A 17,920-nucleotide genomic window follows, 5' to 3' on the forward strand; every position below is an offset into this window, starting at 1 on the left:
ATATTTTAAATTGGCAGATGTTGTGTATCATTATAGCAAACAGTGGTTTAGAAATTTTATTAGAATATTTGTGTATATACAGCACTTACAGAAGTGAACAAGATTTGAAATCAGAATTTCCAAAAGTGCTGTCAAATGTTAATTTTTTTTTAATGCATAAGCATACTTATGTGATCACACATTTCCTGTTTAATTCATGCTTTATAAAAAGAAATGGTTAGTAAAGTGATTTCTTATGAAACTACAGCTTAATTACCATCAAACAGGTCTTTCTCAAAAATATTGTACCAATTTTAGTCTCCAGACATTCAAATATCTCCCTTAACTATGGTCAAAATAAAGTATAACTTCTCAGAACATTATAAAACATCCAACTTCTCTGTCAACTTTCTCATCCTGTCTGCAAATTAAGTATCTTGTCAAATCAATTGAGACAAAGTGTCACTCGAGTTTAATTCATGCTTTATAAAAAGAAATGGTTAGTAAAGTGATTTCTTATGAAACTACAGCTTAATTACCATCAAACAGGTCTTTCTCAAAAATATTGTACCAATTTTAGTCTCCAGACATTCAAATATCTCCCTTAACTATGGTCAAAATAAAGTATAACTTCTCTGAACATTATAAAACATCCAACTTCTCTGTCAACTTTCTCATCCTGTCTGCAAATTAAGTATCTTGTCAAATCAATTGAGACAAAGTGTCACTCGAAAAATGGGTAAAAGTAGTTATTTTCACCATTAAATCAAAAATATTTGAGTGATTTTGGTTTGGGAAAACCAAACTGTGATTTCTCATGCATTGGACTGTGATTGGTTGGTTAGTAGTAGTTTTAGTCATTTTAGGTGATGGAAACCCCTGTAGATCTGGCATGTCTGATCTCATTCATTTCAAATCTTTCATTAAAAATCTTTAAAGCTTGCATGTGATATAACTGAAATGCTATGATTACTTATTCTAGTCAAACTGATGCCAGTGTAATCTAATCTTGCTGAAAGCAAGCACCTATGAGATCTCTTGTTATTCTCATAGATAACCTACAGCCAAACTCGTGTATCAAATAAATAGCAACTTTGCTGCAACCACTCCGATCAGTCTATAGTGGCCTCTCTGTCAATAAACGGCTTCTCTCCTCGTCAGCAGGGAACAGAGCTGCTCTTAGTTTGCTTAAACTCCAGCTACCAGCATTTCTCTCAGTGTCATCCAACATAGAGCGTCTCACCGGACGATACACCTTATATCGCCTAAAAGGAAAAAAAAAAAAAAAAAAGATTAGGGTGCATACTGTTATGTTTTCAAGCTATCAGTTTGGTTAGTGGTACTCACTTGTAAACCATGATGGCAATGAATGCAAAGATGGAAATAAGCACAGCGCTGGAAGACAGAACCACCTCAGCTACATGGGAGGATTTAGGAGAGCCTAAGAAAAAGAGAAAAATTTAAATAATTATCAGCTAGTTATAATTTTTTATAATTATATGAATATTAAATGTTAGTCTGTACATTTATAAATTCATAAATCTTTGTCATATTTGTGGGGATCAAAAATTAGGCACTATTCTTTGCAAAGTGTTGTTGACTAATATTCATTTTTGTTTTAATTGAAATAAAATATTAGATGACAAATTCAAATGATAAATGTTGCCTTGGCAATTAACTGAAACTTTTAAAGTGAAATGCTAAAATGACAAACTGAAATGAAAACAAGCCTAAATAGATGTTTAAAAAAAAAAATCTAATAAAATGACAAGTTACAAAAAATTACAAGTTAAAATTAAAGCAAATTATAAAAATATAAGCCAATTCAAAATATTATAAAACAGACGGAAAAAAGCTTAACAATTAGATGAAAAACACTTAAAACTCAAAACATTTTAAAAATGACTAAAACTCAAATTAAAAAATCTAAATAGAAATGTTTAACAAACTAAAAAAATGACAATCACATAAAACTTACTAAAACAAACTAAAATTTTAACTAAAGAAAATTATAAATTAAATGCAATTTAAAATATTAATAAATACTATAATAAAATTAAAAATACTACAATAAAGCTAAAATAAAATAACTGATGAAAAACAAACTTAAGAGTTCAAAAACTATTCAAAATACTAAAACTGATAACAGAAATGTAAAAAAAGAAAAAGAAAGATTACAAAAGCACATAAAATGACTTAAACATACTAAAAATTACTACAATTAAAATGAAAGCAAATTATAAAAAATTAAATCTAATTTAAAACAAAAAATACTATAATAGTATCTAAATAAATACTAAATAGTATCTATATAATACTAAAATAACACTGCTGTGTAATGGCGCTTTAGAACAATATATATTGACTACAATTCTCAAAACTGACTTATGTTAGGGCTGTTGCCAATTGTAACTGAGGTGGTGGTGGCAAGAGCCAAGCCTCCAGGCAGACCCAACGTGATGTTAACACAGTAATTGCCCGGCGTTTGGAAAATGCGTGTCAAGCTGATCTTGCATCCTTCGCCGTAAGGAGCCACGTCCTCACACACGATATTCTTGACCTCCCGACAGGCGGAGTTGGCCACTATGGTGCAGGCCACTGAGGGAACACTGAGCAAAGGAGAGATGATGCTCAGTTAAATTTATTGTATGTGTGTGATCCAGCGGCCATCTGTTGTAAATGTGACTGAATGTTTTTATATGACGGTGACATGCTGTGAAAGGTCTCAGCTGCAGGGCTTCAAATGCTCACTGCACATCATTTGTACTGCATATATTTGTGTTTGTGTGAATCTTACCTGCCTGAGCAAGTCACCATGAAGTTTACAGATGTGTTGGTCACTTTGTCAGCTGACACCTTTAAAATCTGATTGGCTGGAAGGTTCTGCAGAGCTAGAGGAGGTTCTGTAGAAACAGACATAAAAATAGATATTATAATTTAATTACGGTACTTTTTGAAAAATGTAATAATTAAAAGCTTTTGTATACTGGAGTACAATACAAAGTACAAAGTGTTTTTTTAGTATAATTTATTAACTGTTACAGTTTTTGTTTATTTTTAAAATTATATTAAAATTATATTTATTTTTATATTTTAATTTTAGTAATTGTTTTGGCATTTTTATTATTTTATTAGTTCTTTGTTTTATTAAAAGATGCTTATATAGTTTGTTTTATTTATTTTAGTACTTAAAACAAAACTCGTTTTTTGTATTTAGTTTTATTTCAGTTCATTTTCAGTATTTAAGGTTTTTATTTTATATGGAATATAAACTTCATCTCACAATTCAAAAAACTTTTTTCCACAATTATGACTGTTTTGTGTTTGTTTTCATAAATGCAGAATTCTGGCTTTTTTTTCTTGTTATTCAAAGTTTACATCTCATAATTCTGAGTTTTCATAATTCTCAGAAGTGTGATTTTATCTCACAAGTTTTCTTTTTTTTGTTGTTTCCACCAGAGAATAAAACAAAAAAGGTCACTTTGTATCTCACAATTCCAACTTTTTTCTTGCAATCGTGAGTTTATCTTTCACACTTGTGATTTGTGAATTTTGAGTTAAAGGGGTCATATTGATGCTATTTTAAAGATCATTATTTTGTGTATTTAGTGTAACAGAATATGATGACATGCTTTAATGTTCAAAAAACACATTATTTTTCAAATACTGTACATTATTGTATGTCCTCTATGCCCGCCTCTCTCAAACGCGTCGTTTTCAACAAAGCCCGCTCCTTTGACAAGCGCAGTCTGCTCTGATTGGCCAGCTGACCCAGTGCATTGCGATTTGCCGAACACCACAAGCACGCGTCGGAAATGTAACGCCCCTTACCATAATCGCAGCTTCAGCTTTCAAAGTAAATATCAAGAGAGTTAATAATGTCGTTAGTTTTACCATCAGTTCAAGCCACCTTTAAGTGTTCTATTAGATATAATTATGATTTTTCTTGCTGTAAACACTACTCGTCTCACCCTTGGTAGTCTCCATTTTGCTAGTGAATGCGTGAGTGCCAGGCGGTAATGTAGGCATCGCTGCACACATGAAAGTGATTGAATTACTTTACAGAAAGACTGTTGGCTGGCCTTTAACATGACAGCAGTTTTAATAAGTTTGCTTTACTCCACGAGATAAATGGACACATTTTGTCCTGATGGATAATAATGTATATGATATGTCTGGCTTGGATAATAGGATATCTGTTGTCTGGGAGAGTAAAGTGCCTGTGTTTATGAGATTACCCGTGGTATGAGCTTGTGTAAAGTGCATTGGTGTTGGAGTCGATGGCGGGCAGGGCACACGGAACGATGCCTCCACGAGGAGCTTGACTGTAATATTTCCAAGAGTGTTGTACGCATGGGTTGCCACATTGCTGTGGGTGACCAACTGGTTGCCATCCCGAAAGTCCCAAATGAAGTCTACCGCATCAGCTGTCTTCAGATAGTTGCTTGGGTCGTGAATCTGGACGTTGAAAATCACATCTGACCCTCTGACAAAGACGTTTTTGTCAGTTATGCTGGCTGGATGCTTCTGGGAAATGTTCACGGAGAGTGGAATCTTATCTGGATGAATAAAAAACATGAAAAAAATTGATCAATAAATATGGAAGGGGTTTTTATGTATACATACATTATATATATATATATATATATCCAAAATAAAAGTTTTTGTTTGCATAATATATCTGTGTGTTCTGTGTATATTTATTATGTATATATAAATATAAATATATATATATAAATACACACACACACAGTATATATTTTGAAAATATTTACATGTATTTACGTCTATATTTATATTAATATAATTTATATTATAAATATATTTAATATATAAAGATAACATATTTTTCTGAAATATATGCATGCATAATAAATATACTCAGCACAAATACATATATTATGTAAACAAAACCTTTTATTTTGGATGCGATTAATCATTTGACACCACTAATATATACACACATTATCACCAGTCAAAAGTGTGGAATAATATGGATGATTTTTTTTTGTTTTTGTGAAAAAAAAGTCTCTAATGCTTACCAATTTATTTAATCAAAAATACAGTAATGACCGTAATGTTGTGAACTTATTACAATTTAAAATAAATTCTCTACTAGAATATATTAAAAAATTTAATATATTTGTGTCATGGCAAAACAGAATCTTCAGTTTATGTTTACATTTTTAAAAATGGTTCTCATTATATGTTGCTTTTATAGCAGCAGTTTTTGCTGCTTTATATTCTTTGTGGAAACTGTGATACTTTCTTTTCAAGATTCTTTGATGAATAGAAAGTTCAATAAACATAATTTATTTGAAATACAATTTAATTGTAGCATTATAAATGTCTTTACTGTCACTTTTAATAAATTTAATGCAATCCTTCCTGAATAAAAGTATTTCTTTCTTTTTTTAATCTCTTAAAATGATAGTGTATCATTCCAAAAAAACTGTTTTCCGCATTAATAAGAAGACATGTTTTTCATTTCAGCATATTAGAATGATTTCTGAAGGGTCATGTGACACTGCAGACTGGAGTAATAGCTGCTGAAAACTGAATTATATAATAAAATTATATATTGATTCACTGATATTGATATGTAAAATTTCATATATAAAATATATACATAAATAATAAAAATTTTGTGCATATAAAATATCATAGTATAGTTTTGATCCTGCACAATAAATATGATTAAAACAAGACAAAAGTAACTAGCAGACCTGTTATGAAGAATACGGTACTGTCCACAGAGAGTGGGCTGTACTTCCTGCGCTCACGTTTACGGTACATCATCACCTCCATCACACCAGCTCCAAACGTCATGTTAGTGGTGTTCAGGGTCAGATGGGAGGAGGAGCCATCACATGTCTCAAAATACTGGCCTGTGAGGGAAACCACAGGATGATGGTCCATTAGAGTGCTTACACTATATATGTAAAGTGAATTATTAAAACACTGATATGATTCAGATCAGTGAATGACTGACACTCACCCATGGTGTGCCACACATACACATAACCTCTACGTCTCCAGTCATTGCTCTGAGGAAAAGGCTTTCCATCAGGGAAAACATTGCACCTCTTCAGATCTGTACACTTTCCAAAGCCATAGTCATCCAACCAGGATGTCCAGTTAAACACGTATCCTGAAGGCACCTGTCCATTGGCTGAAAAATAAGTGAAGGTGTTAGGCACACAGATGAAAAAAAGCATTTTGTCCTTATTTGGGAATATAAATGCAACTTTTTAAAATACAGGTCATTTTTTTCCTTGCATTTGTACATTGTTTAGAGATTACAGGAGTATGAAGCACCTGAGGCCTCCATCATACCGTCGTCACAGTGCTCATCATACACCAAGTTGCCGCTGCTGTCCTCCTTCTGGCATGGTGGAAACTCCAGAGCTGCAGTGAACGAGATGCATGAGCCATTCATTGCTGGGCTGTCGCTCGTGAGGCGCACCCTCGGTGGTTTATCTGTGATGTTCATGAGAGAGCATCGAATGATTAGTGTGTATTAATATAATGGAGAAAATAAAATCAACCTCTCTTGCTAACACAAAACAGGGAACATTTAACAACGTAAGAAGGAACATAAGGTTTCAAACCGTTTATTTCATTTCCCCCCAAAATATTTGAAGCTCTGAAATATTTACACAAACTCAAATAGATAGATGAAAAGAGGGCTTACACAATTTTAATATTATGAAAGAAAAAAAAAGAAATATTCAAGCCTTTTCCCCCATAATTCCTCAAATCAAAATGTTTCAAACAAAACATGTTGTCTTTAAAATATTGTTTAAATTGGTAGTCTTTTTTTCCCTTCTGTGGCCTTAGTATGAATTTGAATCTTGTTGAACTTTTGTAATATCACTTCGGAGGAGGACGGAGGTGACATAATTTTGGTGGGAAAACAGAATCATAAATAACTCAGGGCTTGTCCAAATACCCACACTGCTGTCTTGGCCACTTGAGAGTGGTATTCAAGGCTAAGCTTGCATGAACAGTGTTCTGGAAATAAACTGAGGCTTTTTGCCGAGATCTTGTGAGAGTTTGTGGAAACCTTTCCTGTGTAATTTAAATATTATGAATAATTAGATATTACATATAATTTGGTAGTAAAACAAAGTGTTACACATTTTATTGATGCAAAGATGAGTATGTTTATTTTGTACAACATTTGCAACTGCTTTTTATCAATTAATTAGAAGCACCACTTTTACTTAATTGTGTCATCTCTGAACAGACATTTAGAAATGTATTTTAAAATGCAAAATATTGAAAATCAAAATAAAGCTCTGTGAACACTTGCATTTTTACAACACTAAGATAATGATAAGTTCTACACACAATTGTGGTCTTCATGCTCACTTGAACACTTGGACCAAATACAGGAAATACGTCATGAGACAAGTAAAGTGCAAAGATCTCAAGTGTGGATAGAACAAACAAAAAAACAAAAAAGCACTGAAAACATGTAATGCTCTGAAAGCATTGAACTTTATGTAATTTTCTTCCTTTTTTCTTTTTTCCCCTTCTTTTTCTCTGGCAGCTAATAATGTTAATTTGATCATGTGAATATGTAATACCTCATGTTCTTATGGCATTGAATTAATAAAGCATTAAAAAAAATATGAGTGCGACGCGTTCATTGGCCAATCAGTTTTTGAAAAAAAAAAAAAAGATCTCAAGTGTGGGTATTTGGACAAGCCCTAAGTATTTGCAATCTGATGAATTAATGTGTGGTATTAATTGGTTAGAGTTGCTCTAAAACGTTCCATTACGTTTGACAAAACTATCCAAATTGTTTTTGACCAATTATCTCGCTGTTGTGTAAATAATCACGCTAAAACATTTAATACATTATATTAATACCTTTTGAGAGCCCGAGTTTGCATGGTTCACACTTTTATAAAAAAATAATTTCCTATTAATCATTTAGTAATTTTGTGTAAGTTACGTAAATCAAACTTTACTGCATAGCAGGAATCTCTTACCAACTCTTACCATGTCTGCGATTCAGCTGCTGTTTGAGGGGGGGGTACAGAGATTCGTCCCAGGGGTTCGTGTCCGGTTCCCATCCAGGGATTGGGAATGAAATAGGGAGTTTGTGTTTGTGAGGGAACATGTCACCATAAGCTGCACGAATGACAGGGAACAACAAAACCTGTGAAAGCTGTCTGAAACTGAAATGCACATGAACTAAATGCACATGGATTAGTCATTTTAAATTTCGTAAAATATAACAGGTAAAGCTGGGCTTGTACTTTCTGCTGGGATAAGAAACAGGCATAACCCTAAAACAAATCAACCCACTCTGAGAAATATTCACTGCAGGAGCGAAAAATGTGACAACTACCCGCAGTTGTTCCCTACAAGAACTCATTAAACGTGCTTAATTTACGCACTTAAATATCTTATCTTATTTTGGATTATGCTTATTGATACTTCCCCCCCCCCCCGAGCTAAGATACTGAAAAAGAGTCTAAAATTATGGACTGTGGCATATTCTTACAATCTGGTGATGAACAAACGTATTTTCACAAGACTCTTGGCTACTCTCACTAACGCGGATTGCCTAATTAGTTTCATGAGACTGCAGCGCGCTTAATCCAACAGTGTTAAAACATTTCAAGTTAGCCTATGTGTATTGGTTTTATTAGCCTCTCGTCTATCTCGACTTTTTATGAATTTGGAAGTCTGTAACAATTTTTATAGCTTAGCTTACTCTATAAAATAGTTTATAAATGGCACGTTATTATCTTGATATAACAGTCGCTTGTGCAACAACGTCCAAATCTATTTTATTATTAAAAAAATAATAATTGCTGATTAAATATATTGCAATTATAATTATAAACATTCGGTTCCTACTTACTTTTTTTGCTGTTCGTTACAGGAACGAACAATGCCCAGGCCAGCACAAGCAACATTTCCAAATGCATCGTGACGATTTGTTGGATGAGAATGTAGATATAATTTATCCAAGGGCTTTTTTTCTTGTTTGTCCCCCTATGCCACTCCAGCTGCTAAATCTCATACCCCTCAACCCTCTTCTGCTCTCTCTCCCATCTCCCAGTCACCCGCACGAGCTCTAATTTAATACAGCAAGCATGTGACGTTCTGTAACAAGACTCATATGATTCTTAATTAGCATCTATGGGCGCGAGCGGGAAGGAGGGCTCGGAGTCTCATGTTGTGACTTCCCCCTTGTATTTCGAAACAGACCATTTCAAAATCATCTTATTTATCTCCGATTGTGGGCTTTTTATGTAATGTCTAAAACAAGTGGTAGCTATAGCCTACACTAGCCTATTTTTTTATATCTCATATGAGGTATCCTTGATCTGTCTCAGAATCCTTTTTGAGAAAAGTGAGTTTTTTGTTGATTATTAAATGTAGCTTTGAATTGTTCATTTCATGTATTTTTGAGAAACACGTACCATTGTCCTCAAAGTTTCTGACAATACACTTGAGTGTACAACTTCATCGTTATTGTTAAAAATGTAACGTTTCAATACATTTTCATGCTCGTATGTTTTTTTTAAATATGTTTTTGAGTTACAAACGTCACTTACTTTGATTTGTGGAGAAATGTGTTTGAGAAAAAAAAAGCTTTAAAAAAACTGATAAAACGACTTCACTGCTCCTAAACATTTATTATTTATTATTACTACCCCACAAAAAAAAGAGGTCTATTCAAGATATTGTCTGTTTTGCATTTGCATTCGAATACCTTATTAACACAAGGTGCACGGTAAAAAAGAGAAAAATATTATGGCTGCAGCATAAAACTAAAATGATCTATGCAGGTGAATAAACATCAAATATCAATTATTAATAATTAATCAGAATCTTAAAGAAGGTCTTTTGAAGTTTACTATTGCCTACATTACACTATAGGCTATTTATAAACAATAAATAGACTTTTTATTGTTTTATATTTATGACGCACACAATGTTAGTTGAAATTCGTATAACATGCTGCATATTTATAACCGCATAGCCTATATTCAAAGAAATGGGCATTTGCGTGAAAGCACTCTCAGTTGTGTATATAGGCTGCACTCAATTGTTTGTGCTGTCTTCAAATTAAAACTGCAAAGTTGTCATAAAAACTTGCCGTCTCATTGCAAAACGTTAAAAACTATTTAAAAATCCGGATGTCATAAGATGTTAAGCCGTCATATGCACAGATCCGCGCGCTTTCAGGTGACAAGTCATTGAGAAACAGCTAGCTGGAGGACAAACGGAGGAACGATTTGGGGAACATTTGTAAATTGATTCATTTTAAAAGAGTTCGCTAAAATACAGACATTTTAACATTAGAAAAAGAAATTAAGAGGGTATAGCTAACTGCAATATTGATTAGTCTAATCATAAACGAATGAAATCTCTCTATCAGCTCTGTTATCAGCTGCTGTGTTTACCCATAACGCAAACTGCCATCACATGCTTTGATGCGTCTCTCACGAGCTCCGTTTGAAAGTTCCTTACAGTTTTTAATGTAATCTGGCGTGACTTTCCATGACATTGCTGTGACAGCACAGCACTCCTGTCCACCAGAATCGAAAAACACAAAACACTTTAATAAAGAAAATAGCCTGTGTGTTAACTTCTATGCATGCTATTTCTAATTTTGTCCTCTGTTCAAGAACAGTCACATCGTGATGTTTCATTTAGCCACCAGGGGCTCCTCATTCTTCACATGGTTCAGGTGAAGTTCAGAAACGCTCATTTTGAGCAAAATAACCATCTGAGTAGTCTATGCCTAATCTTTATAAATTCGGCTCGTGCATTTTTTTAAACAAAAGCACGATTAAGAATTACGATAATGACTTGTTAGCAAATTGCCTTATTTCAGTCCAAAATGTGTTTGTATGCTGTTTACAAGCAAATTGCCTTATTTCAGTCAAAAGTAGGCTACTTTTATGCTGTTTACACACAGTAGTAGCCTAATATTTTAGTCATAAACATTCCCACCATTGTCTTGCTTGGGTAGCCTATATATTGATCATTTCATAGTTAGCACTGTATGCATCCTAAATAGATACAATAATACAATTGTATCAATGGAATTTTAATCTTTTTATATTATTTTTAAAAATGTTTTTCACTTGTTCCAAACTGAGGGAAGACCGCTGGGTGGCGCTACATAATCTGTTCACCCACCGAAAACAGACGAAGAAGAAACGTTACCGGAGTGACTGAGGTGAATTATTTTTACACACTTATTCTGCCTCGTGAGCTTATTAACTCTTTACTCTTTGTCCGCTTCATTTGTTTAGTATTGTTTATAATTAATTTTAAAGTCATACTGAACACAAAACGGATTATTTAGTTAATAACAGGGTTTAATTGTTTACTGCTCACGCGTGTGAATGTCACTTCACATCAGAAACTCTCATTTCAGATTTCAGTGTTGTTGGATATTATTATGTAATTTCAATAACTAATCTGCTTTCTGTCTCATATTATTATCAGGTGTTTGACAAGGGTCAGACCGTCATATCCGATCATGAGTGCCCCGTGTTTTGTGAGAACGGTGGCCAGAAGTTTCGCCGGTGGATCAGGACTGTTCAGACCAGCTGTTTGCTGCTCATGTAAAGACACAGTCACACGGTGAGTATCCAGAATCTGGAGCTCTTTCTAGAGGCTCTGGATGTAGTGGGTGTGTTTGAAAACCTAGTGAGCTGGCTACTAAGCAAAACTTTTGCTTAATTTAAACTTCTCTAAACTAGTTTCAGAAAAATGTCATCAAGGAGACAGACTGACCATCTAGAGAGAACTGCTAGCGTTCATAGACAAATGGTGAGTCGTCTTAGATTTCTGTATGAAACCCTTGACCTGTTGACCATAGATTCCTCTGTGACTGCTCATAAATGGTTAACAAATGGTGTAGCCAAGTAGGTGAAAGTTCAGCCAGTGTGTCATTTGATTTTTGTCATGAGGCTGAATTCAAGATGATGCTGTCTATCTAATTATTTATCTATCTATCTATCTATCTATCTATCTATCTATCTATCTATCTATCTATCTATCTATCTGTTCATGTATTAGTAGCAGTGTACTCTAGTGTTATTTCATTAACATCCTGTGCTGATTTTCTTGTCATGCTGTAGATTTTTTACACTTCAGTCAGTAAATGTGTGTACAGTGGTAAAAATGTATAATGGCTCCCATTTGTACATTCACATGGCATAATGCATTGCATTTAAAATGCTGAGAGGCTGAAATGTTATTGTAAATTCTCTACCAAGACATTATGTTGTTTTGTGTGTATCCAGGAGCTTTTCTCTGCACGTGTTAGTGACATTATGAATGAATCTGATACAGTAAAGAAACTGAGACTGGAGGTATCACATCCTGACTTCAGCGTCCGTGCTGGGCAGTGGTAAGAACTTTGTGAAATATGTATTGAAAGCATCTAATATTGATGATACTATACTAATACTAATATCTGATTATAATGGATTATACTGATATCCAGTATAATATGATGGGGCTCTGGGGGTTCACAAGACAATAAAAAGTTCCTAGGGAATACTGTTCGTAGATGTTACATTTTCACTTAATAATGCATCGATGCAAACTCCTCACCTTTAGGTGACAACTCAATTTTTTGAGATCAAAATAGGTCACTTATGAGATTTGCTTAGATCCAATGAGAAAGTGTTTTATGGGGGGGTCTTACAAGGGTACTTGTGATCTTACAAGGGTAAATGAAGAACTGGTGCCGGTTGCAGACTGGTCATATCTTTTTATATTCAGTTTTGAAAAGGTAGACTGGTCTTATTTGTATTGGAAAAGTAAGACTGATAACCACTTGGCAACTGCTAGTAAGTGTTGTATACTATTTTCTTTACTCTTTACTAAACTGTCTAAAAAGGGTAATATTTTATGTATTTGAGGTTTGCGATGTGGGAACAGGGAAGAGAGAGAGGGCAAACATTTTGCATTTTAGGTCTAATCAGCCAACATTGTCTTAAATAGCCTGTATAGCACTTCATCTTTTATATCATGGGATTTTGACCAAATATATTCAATCTTGATTTTTGTCAAATGTTGCAACAAGATGCATTTTTGTGTGTGTGAAAAATTACAGTTTATAAGGTAATAAAAATATTAAAAAAAATACCTTAAAGTAACTACAATTGAACATGTAAAACAACTATCTTTAAAAAAAAATTCCATGTGGAGCATGCCCCCGGATCTCACCTTTTTCCCCCCCTGACCTGTTTGCATCTCTGATAATGACTAATAGTTGGGAAGACATGCAGTTTGCAAAATGGACACGAGATGGCGCTTTCCTCTCAGACAAAATTCTCACTTCAGCGTGAGATCTGTTATCAGCAAACCATGCAAAATAATAAAAATGTATTCTTACATCTACCTCTCCTCACACTTTCTCTCTCACTTCTGCTCTCGTTCCCATTGTGCCTTATTGCATTTGTTGTGAATGTGTGTGAGTTTTGAGAGAGTCTGAGTGAGGTGAAAAAGTCAGGCGATGATTTATGCAGATGTATGCACAGAAACTCCTCCAAACCATATGATGTTGTGTTCCTGCTAAAGAACATGAGGAACATGAGTCAGGGAGAGCAGAGCGAGTGGGAGTGTGTGTGTGTTTATGTTTCCCGACATATGTGCTTATCACTTATTCATGCTCTGTGTACACATATGGTGACTCTCAAAGCGTATGTGTTGCTTTACTTTATTTTAATAAAGTATTATTGACATACGTAATACTGGACACATGGGTTTAGTTGTGCTGGCATGTTACTGTGTGGGAAGAATCTGCTTCTGTCGACGTTCTAAAAGTACTTTATGTAGTTGTGTTGTTAGATTTGAGTCATTAACATGTGGAGTCAATGCATAAGGTAAGCAGTTAAGTTCATATAATATATGCCAGCAGTGTTTCATATATTACATTATATAATATTTGAATCGCAACATTTTTCACAGGGTGGATTTCTTCATCCCAGGTGTGGATACAGTGGGCGGCTTCTCTATTTGCTCGAGTCCTGGTCTGCTGCAGAGAGAGGGAGTGATTGAACTGGCCGTCAAATACACATGCCATCCTCCAGCACACTGGATTCACACCAAGGTGAGTGAATGAATTAAAAAGTATATATATATATATATATATATATATATATATATATACTACAATTGAACATGTAAAACAACTATCTTTAAAAAAAAATTCCATGTGGAGCATGCCCCCGGATCTCACCTTTTTCCCCCCCTGACCTGTTTGCATCTCTGATAATGACTAATAGTTGGGAAGACATGCAGTTTGCAAAATGGACACGAGATGGCGCTTTCCTCTCAGACAAAATTCTCACTTCAGCGTGAGATCTGTTATCAGCAAACCATGCAAAATAATAAAAATGTATTCTTACATCTACCTCTCCTCACACTTTCTCTCTCACTTCTGCTCTCGTTCCCATTGTGCCTTATTGCATTTGTTGTGAATGTGTGTGAGTTTTGAGAGAGTCTGAGTGAGGTGAAAAAGTCAGGCGATGATTTATGCAGATGTATGCACAGAAACTCCTCCAAACCATATGATGTTGTGTTCCTGCTAAAGAACATGAGGAACATGAGTCAGGGAGAGCAGAGCGAGTGGGAGTGTGTGTGTGTTTATGTTTCCCGACATATGTGCTTATCACTTATTCATGCTCTGTGTACACATATGGTGACTCTCAAAGCGTATGTGTTGCTTTACTTTATTTTAATAAAGTATTATTGACATACGTAATACTGGACACATGGGTTTAGTTGTGCTGGCATGTTACTGTGTGGGAAGAATCTGCTTCTGTCGACGTTCTAAAAGTACTTTATGTAGTTGTGTTGTTAGATTTGAGTCATTAACATGTGGAGTCAATGCATAAGGTAAGCAGTTAAGTTCATATAATATATGCCAGCAGTGTTTCATATATTACATTATATAATATTTGAATCGCAACATTTTTCACAGGGTGGATTTCTTCATCCCAGGTGTGGATACAGTGGGCGGCTTCTCTATTTGCTCGAGTCCTGGTCTGCTGCAGAGAGAGGGAGTGATTGAACTGGCCGTCAAATACACATGCCATCCTCCAGCACACTGGATTCACACCAAGGTGAGTGAATGAATTAAAAAGTATATATATATATATATATATATATATATATATATATATATACACTACTATTCATTCACTCACCTTGGTGTGAATCCAGTGTGCTGGAGGATGGCATGTGTATTTGACGGCCAGTTCAATCACTCCCTCTCTCTGCAGCAGACCAGGACTCGAGCAAATAGAGAAGCCGCCCACTGTATCCACACCTGGGATGAAGAAATCCACCCTGTGAAAAATGTTGCGATTCAAATATTATATAATGTAATATATGAAACACTGCTGGCATATATTATATGAACTTAACTGCTTACCTTATGCATTGACTCCACATGTTAATGACTCAAATCTAACAACACAACTACATAAAGTACTTTTAGAACGTCGATATATATATATATATACACTACTATTCAAAGGTTTGGGGCTGGAAAGGATTTTTAATGTTTTTGAAAGAAGTCTCTTATGCTTATCAAGGTTGCATTTATTTGATCAAAATAAAGTCAAAACTGTAATATTGTGAAATGTTATTATAATTTTAAGTGTCTGTTTTCCATTTGAAATGTATTTTATTCCTGTAACGGCAAAGCTGAATTTTCAGCAACCATTACTGTGACATCAGTGTCACATGATGCTTCAGAAATAAGCTCATTTAGTGCTCAAGAAACATTTCTTAATATTATAAATGTTGCTGCGCTGATGCACTCCTTAATATCAGTGTGGAAACCATGAGACTTTTTTTTTAGGATTCCTTGACGAATAGAAAGTTCCGAAGAACAGCATTTATTTGATATAGAAATCTTTTGTATCATTATAAATGGTTACTAGGGCTGTGCGATATTGAAGAAAAATGCGATGTGATAACTCATTAAATAATGCGATAGTCGATATGCGATACGATAATGCTTAAAGTGCCACATGCTCAGATGAAACAGTTTTACTCAGCTGTTGCGGAGTCAATTCTGTGAACTTCCATAACTATCTTGTGTAATATATATATACTGTATATATATATATATGGTTATTTGTATGTATGTATGTATGCATGTATCAAGAGCTCCTGTAAAACCACAACAAATCCCTTGTGTTTGCGCACACTTAAGTGGTGAATAAAGCTCATTCTGATTCTAATATAACTAGCATACATGTTTCACTTTTTGTGAGAAGAAAGCACCCCTACAACAACTTCTGAAAGTGAACTGTAGTGTTTTACTCTAGCATTACATACAAATTTCATTTTAACATTAGTGTAATAATTTTAACATAAGTTTTGGAACTGAATAATGAAAAGGAAAAATACAACACTAAGTATTTATTCTATGAATTCAATATGCACTGATTCTTATTTAAGCTATAAAAGTTATTTAGGTAAGAGCAGTGAGTTATTTTCTCTTTGTGTTTTGTTCATGGCCCCATATATTGCAAGCCGTAGCGATATGCATACTGCGATATTTCGATATATTGCACAGCCCTAATTACTTTTCATAATTTTAGTGCGTCTTTGCTGACTAAAAGTATTCATTTCCCAAAAAAAACCTTAGAGACTCCAAACTATTAAGTGTAATGTGTAGTTAAGTTCAGTTTTTCATTCTATGTTTTTATTTTTAATGTTCCATTCCATGCTTTTATTGGAATGTTTAAGCAAATCGGTATATTTTTCATATTTTGAATATTCTGTTTCACTCATAAATATGTATCATTAAAAAAGTAAACTGTTTGCAAATCTTTGTTCTATTTTGACTTCGAGACATTGCTTATGCATGTGAAGTATGGAGAGTTTTTCATACAATTATTCTACTATGCAGAAGAAAACTTGTTTTATTTATAAACCTTTATTTTGAAGGTTTCTGTGTATACCCGAACTATAGGGATCTACATTACATATAAGCTGTTGTATGCCACTATTTTTTTAAATTGCTCTCTTTCAGTGCTCTGTGGACTCTCAGGTAGCTGTGAGGGTGGGAGGTAACTTCTACTTTGACCCTCAACCTTCTGACCCTGTAGTGGACTTGTTGCTGATAGCTGGTGGTGTTGGCATCAACCCTCTGTACTCCATCCTGCTGCATGCAGCTGATCTGCTCAGACAGACTCATGGTCACAGGTACACTCCAGGGCGCACACACCTGTGCTACAGCGCCAAGAACACCAAAGAGCTGCTCTTCAAGGTATGTCTATGTACCCTTGACTTGTGAGATTGAAGCTGCCAACTGACTTCTAAATATCTTCTGTCTTCAGAACACCATTATTGACATTTGTCACGAGCGACCAGATAAATTCTCATGCGATTTCCATGTTACCCAGCAGAGCTCTGACATAGAGCAGGAACTTCAGCCTTACACCATAAGTGAGTTCACATCTCCATTTATTTATTTGACCATCCATAACCTACAACCTTTTAATGAATTGAATTATTTTCAGACCTGATTTGTCACATGAGATATTCTTGTGTCTCTACAGATGGAAGGATATCAGAAAAGGAACTTCAGCGCTATGTAGATCCTGAGCACACATTGTGTTATCTCTGTGGCCCTCCTCCTATGATAGAGAAAGTGAGTTCAGACCTGAAGAGAGTCGGCCTGTCGGAGGACAAAATCCTTTTTGAGAAATGGTGGTAGCTCAGATATTCACAGCGATGGATGCATCTGCATCATCATAGAAACAGACTGTAATAGCAATGGACCAGTAATGCCTTTGAGATCAGTTGAAACGCACAACAAACACTGTGTCTGCGTTCTCCACATTTAAACAGACAATTATCCAGACTCTATGCCCTATTTTTGTTGTACCTCATTTTAAAGATACTCAACCAACTGACCGTAACC

At 34.6% G+C, this 17,920-nt stretch overlaps 2 protein-coding genes across 3 annotated transcripts; one reads left to right on the forward strand and one right to left on the reverse strand.

The window, feature by feature from the left end:
* Positions 1–852: 852 nt before the first annotated feature.
* On the reverse strand, positions 853–9,069 carry LOC107592068 (protein QNR-71-like). The gene is made up of 11 exons (XM_016281428.1): positions 8,861–9,069; positions 7,990–8,121; positions 6,298–6,459; positions 5,978–6,151; positions 5,706–5,867; positions 4,218–4,538; positions 3,918–4,010; positions 2,777–2,882; positions 2,365–2,588; positions 1,327–1,420; positions 853–1,244 (listed from the first exon to the last, which is right to left on the reverse strand). The coding sequence occupies exons 1-11, from the start codon at positions 8,925–8,927 to the stop codon at positions 1,097–1,099; spliced, it is 1,683 nt and encodes a 560-aa protein (XP_016136914.1). The 5' UTR covers positions 8,928–9,069; the 3' UTR covers positions 853–1,096.
* A 2,071-nt stretch (positions 9,070–11,140) lies between these two features.
* oxnad1 (oxidoreductase NAD-binding domain containing 1) lies at positions 11,141–17,841 on the forward strand. 2 transcript variants are annotated; one of them, XM_016281358.1, is made up of 8 exons: positions 11,141–11,194; positions 11,467–11,604; positions 11,724–11,793; positions 12,270–12,376; positions 13,945–14,086; positions 17,027–17,263; positions 17,334–17,442; positions 17,556–17,841. In XM_016281358.1, exons 2-8 carry the CDS (start codon positions 11,501–11,503, stop codon positions 17,711–17,713), a joined length of 927 nt encoding a protein of 308 aa, XP_016136844.1. In that variant the 5' UTR covers positions 11,141–11,194; positions 11,467–11,500; the 3' UTR covers positions 17,714–17,841. The 2 variants fall into 2 exon arrangements, with proteins under 2 accessions (XP_016136844.1, XP_016136845.1); XM_016281359.1 differs by having other exon boundaries at positions 11,730–11,793.
* Positions 17,842–17,920: the final 79 nt, after the last annotated feature.

Source organism: Sinocyclocheilus grahami, unplaced genomic scaffold (genome assembly GCF_001515645.1).
Source record: "Sinocyclocheilus grahami isolate Dianchi unplaced genomic scaffold, SAMN03320097.WGS_v1.1 scaffold149.1, whole genome shotgun sequence".
NCBI lineage: Eukaryota > Metazoa > Chordata > Actinopteri > Cypriniformes > Cyprinidae > Sinocyclocheilus > Sinocyclocheilus grahami.